At 40.5% G+C, this 13,764-nt stretch overlaps 1 protein-coding gene across 2 annotated transcripts in view; it reads left to right on the top strand.

Annotated features, from left to right (window-relative positions):
• The window catches only part of LOC115222045 (N(6)-adenine-specific methyltransferase METTL4-like), a 134,423-nt gene that overhangs the window by 52,207 nt on the left and 68,452 nt on the right, over nucleotides 1–13,764 (top strand). Inside the window, exon 1 of one of the 2 annotated variants that reach the window (XM_029792150.2) lies at nucleotides 10,918–10,974. The exons of the other annotated variant lie outside the window; for it this stretch is intronic. Within the exon in view, the coding sequence (XP_029648010.1) occupies nucleotides 10,933–10,974 (42 nt within the window). The 5' untranslated portion in view covers nucleotides 10,918–10,932. Of the gene's footprint in view, nucleotides 1–10,917; nucleotides 10,975–13,764 lie in introns of those variants that run through there. 2 annotated transcript variants of the gene reach the window in all.

Genomic DNA, 13,764 nt, shown 5'->3' with positions numbered 1-13,764 from the left:
GATTATCATTATCATCCATCATCATCATCATCATCATCATCATCTGCTTTTTCCCAGCTTGCATGGCGACATGGACCAACCCAGTGTGAGTCAGATCTTATTCGGACTTCTAGTCTGCTGCCCCTCCCCTCCACTGACAGGCCAGGGCCCACATATTGCAATGTGTACCACGTTTGCCTCATGGTGTGTATGACCGAATGCCCTTCCTGTTACTTGCCACTTTACAGAGTGCAATGGGTATATTTTATCTATTTCTTTATTGACCATAACGGGCTAAACATAGAGGGGGACAAACAAGGACAGACAAATAGATTAAGTCGATTACATCGACCCCAGTGTGTAACCGGTACTTATTTAATCAACCCCAAAAGGATGAAAAGCAAAGTCGACCTCACTGGAATTTGAACTCAGAATGTAATGGCAGACGAAATACCCCTAAGCATTTCACCCAACATGCTAATAATTCTGCCAGCTCGCCTTTTGGGTATATTTTATTATGGCACAAACACCAGAGAGGTTGCCATATCTCTGCCCTATGTTGTCCGTTTTTTCACTGGCAAGGCTAAACCTTTGCAAGCATAAAAACAATCTAGCCATCATTCTAAAAGAGAAAACCTTTGTCACTAGAAGAGATAACAGTTCCCTGTTCATTTCTCCACCTTGTTCTAACTCTGCTTACTTTGTTTCCATAACATCCCCCTCCCCTTCTAATTACGTCCCTCAGGTAGCAAAATCTTTCCACTGCTTTTGGGGAGTATTCTGGGCATTTGAAGGAATGCATTTACATGTGTGTTCTAATTGCTAAATGCTGTTTCTCTGCCACATAAGAAGACTACTCTCTCTGTCATCTCATTTCAGCACTTCTTCATAGTTTACTTTTTGGACACCAGATGGAATTCCTACACACTCATTGTATACATAAATACATATATATATGCATATAAATTCTCAGTTATACTGATAATTTCTTAAAAGAATGAAATCGTGCTTTTCACAATTACTAGAAATTTTAAGAACTTCATAATAAATAGGCAAAAAAAAAAACAAAACTATATGAATTCTATGCATCTTTTTCCATAGAATTCTTTAATATGTGCAAACTATTCTGAGAAAAAGTATGTTTTTAACAAGACACACACACAGATGTCTCTGTTAACTTGAGCTACTACAAATAGCAGCCAAATCTCTCTTAAAACACACCTTTTCATCAAAAGAAGGACATAGATTTACTGTATTTTAAGACGAAAAAGATCCATGTTATGGGTCTGCTACATCAGAAGCAACTCTGGGCTAAACAAAACATAGACAAACATACTTCCCATTAAAAGATTATCTACTAAATAATACTAAATAATACTAATAAAGTTGATAGTATCTCTTCTAAGTTTTAATTCCTGGTAAAACTCCATGTACTTGAAGATTGTTCAGGAACAATTGCCTCCCTTAGCTAAAAACCTCAAAATTATGCAACCCAACCTCATTTTCAAGGTTATTTATGTGGTAAAATAGAGTTGTTGTGCAAAAAACATACTTTATTTGGTAGCCGAAAGTTTACTGAATCTTTTGATACCTCATACGTCAAAATTGGCAACTCAGTTTTCGAATCCATAAGGAACATACACACACACACACACACACAATTTGTTTTATTACATAAGATATATATATATATATATATATATATGTATATATAATATATAATCATCATCTTTTTTAACAATCTATATATATACATATATTATATATATATATATATATATATATATATATATATATACATATATATACATACATATGTATATATATATATACACAGGTGCTTTTTACATATTATAGAGGGAAAGAAAGGGTGTGAGAATGAGCTGTGAGTGGGGTGTATATATGTTTATACATACATGTGTAATACACACACATACATGTGTAATACACACACATACATGTGTGTGTGTGTGTGTTTGTGTGTATATATACATGCATATATATGTATAAGCAGAGACATGTATATATATATATATATATATATATATAAGCATGCCTGTGAGTTGTGTATATATAATTAATATGCCAGAATGTATCTTCTGTCAGACAAATGTTTAAAATTCTCACAGGTCCAGAAAAGACCACACACACACACACACACACACACACACACACACACACACACACACACACACACACACACACACGCATGCTACATTGAGAGTCAGTTTTGGATGCCTTCCAATTTGGCAGCCATCAACACACACGCACACACATTCACACAAATACAAATACACACACACGTACACACAAATACACACATGTTCATATATATATATATAATATATGTGCGCAAGTACACACTTGTACTTTTATGCATACATACAAACACACACACACACACACATACAAGCACATTCATACTTGTACACATAAACACACACATTACTACATGTACACACATACACATATGTGCACACACACACATACAAACATCCACACACACACACAATGAATTAGGACCAAACTTTCTGGTAAACCAATTCCCCGTGGGATGGCTTTTCTAAATCCTGTCTTTTTACCCGCAGTAACTGTGGAAAAGGCATGTTAGCCACTACATCACCCAGATCTTACCCAAGCCTTCATCTCCATTATTGACTTTGCTATCTTAGGTAGAGCATCCTTACATAGTCGCTGCATCTGCTAGAAGTAGCAGTCAAGTCTCCTTTGAATCACACCTTATTCTCTGATACAGTACAAGTTGGAGACACCTTGACAAGGCAGGATGGTCATCTTTGATGGTAGGTTTACTGGTTCAAGGCTGACCTGGGGTTATGCAAAAACAGTCGTCACAATGGACTTCACTATCCCTATCATCATAACCATCATCATCATCGTCATCATCTTCAATGCTGATTGATGACAATGTGTGTGTGCGCGTGTGTGCATGTAACTATCTGTCTGTGTGTCTGCCTGCCTGTCTATCTCTCTCTCTCTCTCTCTCTCTCTCTCTATCTATCTATCTATCTATCTCACTTTTTTCTCTCATTTGCTTCTTTAAGTCATTTGACTGCGGCCATGCTGGAGCACCACCTTTTAGTCGAGCAAATCGACCCCAGGACTTATTCTTTGTAAGCCTAGTACTTATTCTATCGGTCTCTTTTGCAGAACTGCTAAGTTACGGGGACACAAACACACCAGCATTGGTTGTCAAGCGATGTTGGGGGTACAAGCACAGACACAAACATATACACACATACATATATACATATATACGACGGGCTTCTTTCAGTTTCCGTCTTCCAAATCCACTGACAAGGCTTTGGTCGGCTTCAGGCTATAGTAGAAGACGCTTGCCCAAGGTGCAATGCAGTGGGACTGAACCCGGAACCATGTGGTTGGTAAGCAAGCTACTTACCACACAGCTACACCTACACCTATATATATATATAGCCAGCCTCGCCTGGCCTCTGTGCCGGTGGCACGTAAAAAGCACCATCCGATCGTGGTTGTTTGCCAGCCAGTCTGGCACCTGTGCCGGTGGCACGTAAAAAGCACCCACTACACTCACGGAGTGGTTGGCGTTAGGAAGGGCATCCAGCTGTAGAAACACTGCCAGATCAGACTGGGCCTGGTGCAGCCTCCTGGCTTCTCAGATCCCAGCTGTACTGTCCAACCCATGCTAGCATGGAAAGCGGATGCTAAACGATGATGATGATGATGATGATGATATATATATATATATGGAGAGATAACAGAGAGAGATAGGGAGAGAGGTTGGGGGAGATACATTTTATCCCCCAATGAAGTGTTGAGCCTGCATTATGACTGTGCGACACTAGGGTGTGCATGAGTGTATGTGTGTGTGCATGTGTGCGTATATATATAAAGTCACACACACACACACACACACACACAAACCCTGTGTAAAATAGGAGCTGTCTGTTTTTGTAGTCTGTCAACTGTTGAAGGGTGAATGTGTTGAAAAAACGAAAAACAAACAAACAAACAAGCAACATCCCCCCCCCCCCCGTCCACTCCATCCATTGTCATCACAGATAGAATCTGGCATTTTAGCACCATTGTCATTTACTGGTTCTGACATTCTGGTGGAGGACAGAGGGGATCAACTCTACTACCACCACCACCACCACCGTTATCATCACCACCACCACCACCACCACCACCACCGTCATCATCATCATCATCATCCTCGTCATGATCACTACCACCACCACCACCACAACCATTGGCATTGTAGGAATCTGCAGCCTCTTCCTTTCTTCATCACCACCACCACCACCTCCACCTACACCACCACCAATATGCTCCTCCTCCTCCTCATCATCATCATCATCATCACCATCAAAGTGTTTACCAGTTTCTTAGTTTCAGGTCGATAATGCTGGGGTGGTGGTGGGAGCGCTTTCCTTTTCTGCCTTCTTGCAGAGAATGTTGCTTCTAATTTCGCTTCTTCCTGCACCATTTTCAGCATTCACTCACCCACCCACCCACTGTCCCTCCCTCTACAACCGAACTTGTCCTGTGCATGCACTCTGTCTGCACATAAGCAGATGCACATGCATTACATTCACCCACACAATTGCATGCATGCAGATAGATATTTCATTTGCATGGTTCCAGGTTCAGTCCCACTGCATGGCACCCTGGGCAAGTGTCTTCTACTATAGCCTCAGGCTGACCAAAGCCTTGGGAGTGGATTTGGTAGACGGAAACTGAAAGAAGCCCGTCGTATATATGTATGTGTATTGTGTTTGTGTGTGTGTTTCCCCACCACCACCACCATCGCTTAACAACCAATGTTGGTGTGTTTATGTCCCCATAACTTGTGGTTCAACAAAAGAGACCGATAAGTTGGCAGAAAGGTTAGCGCGCCGGGCGAAATGCTTAGCGGTATTTAGTCTGTTGTTACGTTTTGAGTTCAAATTCAGCCGAGGTCGACTTTGCCTTTCATCCTTTCGGGGTCGATAAATAAAGTACCAGTTTCACACTGGGGTCGATGTAATCAAATTAATCTCTTTGTCTGTCCTTGTTTGTCCCCTCTGTATTTAGCCCCTTGTGGGTAGTAAAGAAAAACAAAAAAAAGAGACCGATAGAATAAGTACTAGGCTTACAAAGAATAGGTTCTGGGGTCGATTTGTTCGACTACAAGTGGTGCTCCAGCATGGCCGCAGTCAAGTGACTGTAACAACTAAAAGAATATGCTCTTGCTATATAAATATGTCCTAACATGCAGACAAGGGCATCAGCCCCTGTCAAACTGTCCAACCCATGCCAGCTTGGAAGGTGGACGTTAAATAAATGATGATGATGATGATGATGAAAAAGATAAGATACACACACACACACACACACATGTATACACAGCCCGACCGATGCCAACATCGTAAGAAGATATAAAAAAGATGATTATATATACATGCATGTATGTATGCACGTGTGTGAGTATGTGTGTGTTTGTGCTGTCACACAAGCACACACACACACACACACACACACAAACACACAAACACACACACACACACAAACACACACACACCGAAATTTATTAAAAGTTCAAATTGTATGCTTAAATTTCCTTTCTTTTCACTCTCTTTCACTGTTGTTGTGGAGATTTGGGTGAGAGGAGGAGGAGGAGGAGGAGGAGGAAGGATGCTGGAATGTCATCTCTGCCAGAGTGTCTGTCGACTTGGAATCATTGCAGTGTGTGTGTGTGTGTGTGTGTGTGTGTGTGTGTGGTGGGATGTCACCATTGAGAGGAGGTAATAATCCTCTTCTGTTGAGTGGAGGTAGTCCACCTCTTCTAAATCTTATACCTTTCACTTGTTTCAGTCGTTAGACTGTGGCCATGCTGGGGCAATGCCTCCGATGAAGTAGTCACAAGAATCATCCCCAGTACTTTTTTTTGTTTTAAACCTGGCACTTATTCCATCAGTCACTTTTGATGAACTGCTAAGTCGATCTTTCGTTTGTTTCAACCACATGGCTGCAGCCATGCTGGAGCATCTCCTTGCTTTTTCCTTTTTACATATGGTTATTCTTTGGCTGGTTTCTTCAGGGTGGTGGGGTTTCACATCACCCCTCCTGTACATGTTTTTGTCTTGGCTGTTGGCCTGTTTGGTGTACAAGACAGTTTGACATTGCTGCCCTCGTCTGTACCTCATGCCAGGCCATTGGTTCATCAAGTGTTGGGGGGAGGAGAATGTCCAGTTCTGTTTTGAAGATACATGGTGTAGATTTCTTCATTTTTGTGGAAGAGCATCAAAGAGCTGTGGGCCTTTGAACCCTAAGCAGGTTCTGACCCTACCTGCTTCTGACTTTAGATGGAGTGGATGTTACCTTTGACACAATACAATGGCTTCCAGTTTGGGCATTTGCATAACACTCAATGCCAAAGTTAGGTACTAGCTCTTCCAGAATTTTCCACATGTCTGTTGTATCTTTGCTCCAATGAGTAAACTTATTTTCCAGCCTCTCCCTGCACCTCATCTGCTGCATTGTTACAATCTTTTTAGTGCAGTGGTATTGCACTGTTTCAAGTTATGCTGTTTGCTTGGTGCTATGTGGTGACCATAACTGGAAGCAGTTGTCCAAGTGACTGAGAATGAAGGCCCTCCAAAGAGTTAACATAGCTTCTTGGTCTCTTGTCTGGAAGGACCTTAGTATCTGTCCTGCCAGTTGTCTGCACTTTATTGTCATCTTGGTAACATGCATATGAAATGATGCACCTTTGCATATACTGATCTACAAGTCTCTCACTACTTGTGTCTCTGGGATTGCAGTGCCTTCAGGTCCTGTATATGTAGAATGTGGTGCATTTGTGAGCTGGTAGCGCAGTGCTTGGAAATTTCCAGCATTAAACTGCTTTTATATTACATTCAGATCCCACTCTAAGCTTACAACATCATCAGGATTTCTTTATTGCCTGTAATAATTTTTTATGTCTCGTCGTCATAGCTAGTGATAGTGGCTGTCTGAGTGACCATGGACATGCCTAAAAGAGTAATGGCCCCACCAAAATAGCTCACCTGGGGGATGCCACTCAGAGTTTGAGTTTCCTCAGAAAGGGTACCATTGGCTGCAGCCGCCTGGCTTCTGTTTTTTTAGGAAGTCATGCAGCCACTCTCCCAGTGTACCAGCTGAGCCAGGATCTTGCAGATTGTGACTTATCATGCTATGATCCATCTTATCAAAAGCCTTTGCAAAGTCAAAATGTATCACACAGACATCTGAAGAGTCAAGCAACTGTCCCAAAACCCAGTCGTAGTGCTGTAAGAGTTGTGTGGAGCAGTTTCTTCCCAGACAGAAATCACACTGTGTGGTTCAGTATGTCGTTTCCCTCAGTCAGGCATTATTGAAAATAGCATTCTGATTTCTGGAGCATAACAACCCAAAAATTATAAACAAATTTAAATAGGGACAAAGATTGAGTTGTGTTCTACCTTTCATGGTATTTGAAACCGTGTGCTAACTTTACATTAAATAAGATTATAAAATGAGGAATTTCACTAAATACAGTGTTCTTTTACTCTTTAAATTGTTTCAGTTATTTGACTGTGGCCATGCTGGAGCACCACCTTTAGTCGAGCAATCTGACCCCAGGACTTATTCTTTGTAAGCCTAATATTTATTCTATCGGTCTCTTTTGCTGAACCGCTAAGTTATGGGGATGTAAACACACCACCATATATATATATATAATAGAAATATTAAAATAACTAAGTCTCTCTAAAAGAGAACAGCGGCAGCGTTCCCGGAAAATAATAGTTATCGCCATACTAATATGGCATTCTTATAAAAATAAGAAAAAAGCTGTCCGCTTATTAGCTCCATGAGGCCATCGCCTTAAGTTAGCTATTCGATACACAAACTGTATCCATATAACCTTCGAACAAGGGAGGTCAGTCGCTCCACACTACTTGACTGACAGCTACAGACGCGTTTCTATATATATATACGATGGGCTTCTTTCAGTTTCCGTCTACCAAATCCACTCACAAGGCTTTGGTCGGCCCGAGGCTATAGTAGAAGACACTTACCCAAGGTGCCACACAGTGGGAATGAACCCGGAACCATGTGGTTGGTAAGCAAGCTACTTGCCACACAGCCCCTCCTGTGCCTATATAAAAATGATGAATGAGAACATTCATGTTGCATATGAGAGAGAGAAAATGAATTGGTGTAGAAGAGAGAGAGAGAGAGAGAAAGAGAGAGAGAGAAAGAAAAGGAATTGGTGTAGAAGAGAGAGAGAGAGAGAGAGAGAGAGAGAGGGGATGATGCTACCATTTTATTACAATTATCATTCTTCCAGCATCTCTCTTCCCAAATCCATCTTGTTTTGCTCCAGAGGCATCATTGGAACCAGAGACTTACCTTTTCTTTCACAAATCATTATGGGACAGTTTTTTTAGAATTCTCTGCATGTTTTGGAAAACATTCATTAGTAAAGAGAAACACTCCAAGACAAACAAACAACCAATCGACAGGGTTTATAGATATTGATAGTATATAAAAAATCCTCTCCCCCCTCTCTCCGCTCCATTAAACTTGCAGAGATTATGAAAGATTCATAATAAATGTCAGCTGACAGACTGAGTCTATGTAACAACACTATTGATCCTAAATCTGCTAAATGGATCTCGTGCTATCAGCTTCCATCTTCTATTTGTTATATTAAAATCCATCTTTGTCCCTGACATTACAATCTTTTCCCCATATTTATTCACAGAACGACACAGCATTTTTATTGTTTGATCTTGTTTGCGAGTTGTTTCGGTTTTTTTTTTTTATTTATAATTTCTTCCTCCCCCCCACTTCTGAGTTTGTATTTTTTATTGTTTTATTGTTTGTATTATTTCTGTTGTGTTTCTCTTTTACTCTGTCTGTCTGTTTCTCTCTCTCTCTCTCTCTCTCACTCTCGTGGGTTTATGTGTTCTATATCACCATGGCAATATTCAGCATCATAAATTGAGATGGATTGTTTTGTGTTTTTGGTGTTGTTCTTGTTTCTGTGGCAAATTTGATTCATTTCTAGATTGTCTCAGTAATATGTGCATGCGCGTGTGCGTGTGTGTGGTGTGTGTTTGCATGTGTGTGTGTGTGAGTGTGCATGTGTGTGTGTGTGTGTGTGTGTGTGTGTGTGTGTGTGCGTGTGTTTGTGCCGTGTATGTATGTATATATGTATACATGATGTACATATGTATGTACATATGTATGTATATATATATGCGTGTGTGTGCCTGTGTGTGTGTGAGAGCATGTGTGTGTTTATGTGTGTGCATGTGTTCATGTCGTGTATGTGTGTATGTATGTATATATGTATGTGTGTGTGTGCGTATTTATGTGTGAATTTATATATATATATATATACATATATATGTATATATATGTATATATATATATATGTGTGTGTGTATTTATGTGCGAATTTATATATATATTTATAAAATGGTTGGTAGTTTATATATCCCAAAAGAAACAAGCTCTAAAACATTAGAGTAGTAATCTCCTTAGAAGGTGGTTTGTTATGGCCGGTCAGAGAGTGACCGTTGGTTTCACAGCTATAAAGCACTTAGCTGCATAGGCGACTTGTTGGACTCAAATGGTCAGAGGTACTCAACCTCTCTACAACAGGATATGCTGTGGTCAGTTAATTTTGTAAACATAAAATGTCAGAACGAAACTCTTCTGGCGAAACCTTGAGTGAGGCATAATGGCAATAGCAACAACAACACCATCAGTACATCCAGCAGCAACAGCAGTAGCAGTAGCAGCAATGGTGGCGTTGTTGGCAGCAATGGTGGCGTTGTTGACAGCAATGGTGGCGTTGTTGGCAGCAATGGTGGCGTTGTTGGCAGCAATGGTGGCGTTGTTGGCAGCAATGGTGGCGTTGTTGACAGCAATGGTGGCGTTGTTGGCAGCAATGGTGGCGTTGTTGACAGCAATGGTGGCGTTGTTGGCAGCAATGGTGGCGTTGTTGGCAGCAATGGTGGCGTTGTTGGCAGCAACTGTGGTACCAGCATCACATGCAAGAATAACTATAACAACGGTAGTGATACCACCACCACCATCACCATCACCATCACTACCACCATCAGTGGCTGCAGCAACAGCAGCAGCAGCCGTCCAAGAATTTGGACCTGGAGATCTCCATTTCCAGTGACTTCGAGGGCCACCTCCCAGTGGTGTCGGGCGTCGATGAAGAGCCCTCGACTACAACAAGACGACCAAAGTTTTTTTTTCCAAGGTCTGGTGTCTCCCGCCCCTAAGCCCTAGACCATCACCTAATCACCCTTACCCGGCTTGTTGCTTAACAACAACAACAACAGCAGCAGCACCAGCAGCAGCAATGGGTGTTGCAGTGGCAACACCATCAGCAGTGATAATGATGGCAATACCAGCACAAGGACACAAATAAGGAAATATGTTGGATTTCCTGGCAGCCCATTCAAACATTGTCTTAGCAATCATTGGTCCACCTTTAGAATACCAAAGAGGCACAACATCACATCTCTGGCCAACTACATATGGTATTTAAAAGAGGATACACTATACATAATTAAATGGGTGCTCCTAGAACATATGGGGCTGTACCTCAACAGGAGTAAACAATGTAAGCTTTACTTGGCTGAAACAACAAGAATCCTGAAAAATTCCTTTGATCTGGGGACCTTTTTAAACTCAAAAAAAAAAAAGATGTTTAGTCAGTGCCCTCATCAGAGGAAATTCATGTTGAAAACATGGAATTCCCTGTTTGCCAACTAGAGAAATGCAGCCATCTTCATTAAACCTGTCATGAACACAACTGGAACCAATCTATTGGGGTCAACTCTGCCTCACCGAAAGTTTTGCCAGTAAAGTTTCCTTTTGGTAATTTTTGTTTACAAAATTAACTGGCCATAGTGCATTCCTGTCTCCAGTTGTAGAGAGGTTATGTGCCTCTGGCCAATTGAGTCAAATGACTCGCCTATACAGGTAAGTGCTTTATAGGCGTATACAAGTAATCGTTCTCTGACCAACCATAACAACCTTCTAATAACTTTCCAAGACATCTCAACGCTTCTAAAGCAAACTTCGTTTGTTTGTTTACGTTCATCACAATTTGAATTTAATGTATGATAGCGTCTCATAAAGTGAGATTTCTATATATCTTAAATTTGCGGAGGAATTTGTGGTGTGGGCGGTTTAGTTTAATGGTTCAGAGCACCGCGATATGTAATCATGGAGGGTGTGAGTTCGAGTCTCATAGCCGGCCGCCAACACTTTTTTCTGCAAAATAGGGGTAGCTTATCCTGTTCAGGCTATATCATTATTAGTATTATCCTGCGTTTGAGAATTTAAAATCACTTCTTTAACTTTCTAAGGCATCTCAACGCTTCTAAAGTAAACTTTGTTTGTTTGTTTATGTTCATCGTAATTTAATTATATATATATATATATATATTGAATCCAAGAAAGGAAGAAGAACAAGCAAAACAAGAAAATAACAATGCGAGTATGTGGTCCATGTAAAGTATTAGCAAATGCTCAGGGAAGGAAAGAAAGATGGTTAAATGTTTCGAGCAGACGCTCTTCTTCAGAAATAGAGGAAAGTCCAATAGAAAGGAAGATGGAGGAAGAAAATCACCAACGATTCATATGTGGTAATCCCTTGTCATATTGTGGTTCACCTGCCACGGTTTATTATTTAAGCTTACGTCGATTCCTCCGTGGTGTTGTTTTGCATTTGTAATAAAATAAATATATACAAATTATAAAAACAATAAAAAAATATACAGTACAGTACTGTTTCTACTTTGTGTATTCTCACCTATTGTGGGGGTTTTTGGAACATAACACCCACAATAGTCGTGGGTTTGTGTTTTTTGTGAATTCTCCCTATATATATATATATATATATATATATATATATACGGCGCATGGCTCAGTGGTTAGAGCGTCAAGCTTACGATCGTGAGGTTGTGAGCTCGAATCCCGGACCGGGCTGCGTGTTGTGTTCTTGAGCAAGGCACTTTATTTCACGTTGCTCCAGTTCACTCAGCTGTAAAAATGAGTTGCGACGTCACTGGTGCCAAGCTGTATCGACCTTTGTCTTTCCCTTGGATAATACTGGTGGCATGGAGAGGGGAGGCCGGTATGCATGGGCGACTGCTGGTCTTCCATAAAACAACCTCGCCCAGACTTGTGCCTCAGAGGGTATCTCTCTAGGTGCAAACCCATGGTCATTCATGACCGAAGGGGGTCTTTAACCCCCTTTACTTTATTTAAAGCAGCAGAAAATTCAACAAAACCTGTTACTCTGAGTTTCACGTTGGCGTTCGTCGGACAGTTTTTTCTAGCAAAAACTGTTGAATTTTCTGCTGCTTTAAAAAAAGCATATTACTCTACCACTGGTATTTGAGTACTCTTTTTTCCACCTTGTTTCACATTTATGTGTTTACTCCGGTGTATATATATATATATATATATATATATATATCTGTAGATAGATAGATAGCTAGATAGATGGATAGATAGATGTATATGTATACATATTTATAACTTTATTTATTTATCTATACATATTGTCATCGTAGTTAATGTATATGATGTGTATGAGCAAATAAATAAACATAAGTGGATTGATGTGTTTTCTACATATGTTCACATGCACATATAGATATATATACCATGTAAAGTACACACACACACACGCACACACGCACATGCTCACACACACACACACACACGCATGCTGTGCACAACAGATGTTGCCAGTTGTGTTTGTTGCTGCTGCTGCTGCTGCTGCTGTTGTGTCAGATGTCTGAAGGATCATGGCCGACTGGTAATTGCCTGTTATCCAAACAAAGACATTATTGTAAAAGAAAACAACAGACGTAAACGGATGATGATGATGATGATGATGATAATAATTATATCTGGTGGTGGTGGGGGTGGTGGTAGTGGTGGTGGTGGTGGGTGAGCTGGCAGAATTGTTAGTCCACTGGGTAATATGTTTCGTGACATCACATCTGTCATTTTATGTTCCGAGTTCAAATTCTGCCAAGATCGACTTTGCTTTACATCCTTTTTGAAGTATTGATGGCGGATGAGGTCATAACTTACCTCAGCCTCCAAGATTGCTGGCCTTGTGTCAAAATTTGAAGTCAATATTTATACGTGTGTATGTGTGTGTATATACATATATCTGTAAATCCTCCTCCTCCTCCTCCTCCTCATCATCATTTTAATGTCTCCCAGGGTCACATCATCCCATGGCTTCCTATATAGTGTAATTTGAAGGCAATTTCCCTGTTATTTCTGTCATGGAGGCTGACCACATATAAACACCTTCATTGACTTCTTAATAATAATAATAATAATAATAATAATAATTTTACTTCCAACAGAGGCACAAGGCCTTAAATGTGGAGGGGGTGGGCAAGTTCATTACTTTGACCCTAGTATATGACTGGTACTATTATTTTTTTTATCCTGAAGGTGCGAAAGGCAAAGCTGGCCTTGCCAAGATTTGAACTCAAAATGTAAACAACCAATAGAAATAGCCCGAAGCATTTTGCCTCACCTGCTAATGATTCTGCCATAATTATTTACATTATTTTCATTGGATGGATGTGTGTCCTCATCTTGTTCGTTGTTACCACGGGCATGTAGCATAATGGTTAAGCGCACAGGCTGCTAACCCCAAGATTGTGAGTTCAATTCTAGGCAGTGCCTTGAATAAATAGGAGGAGACCCCCTTCGGTCATAAATGACCATGGGATT

Source organism: Octopus sinensis, linkage group LG19 (assembly GCF_006345805.1).
Source record: "Octopus sinensis linkage group LG19, ASM634580v1, whole genome shotgun sequence".
Lineage (NCBI taxonomy): Eukaryota > Metazoa > Mollusca > Cephalopoda > Octopoda > Octopodidae > Octopus > Octopus sinensis.
Note: the sequence above shows the minus strand (reverse complement) of the source record. Positions and strands in the feature narration are given on the sequence as shown.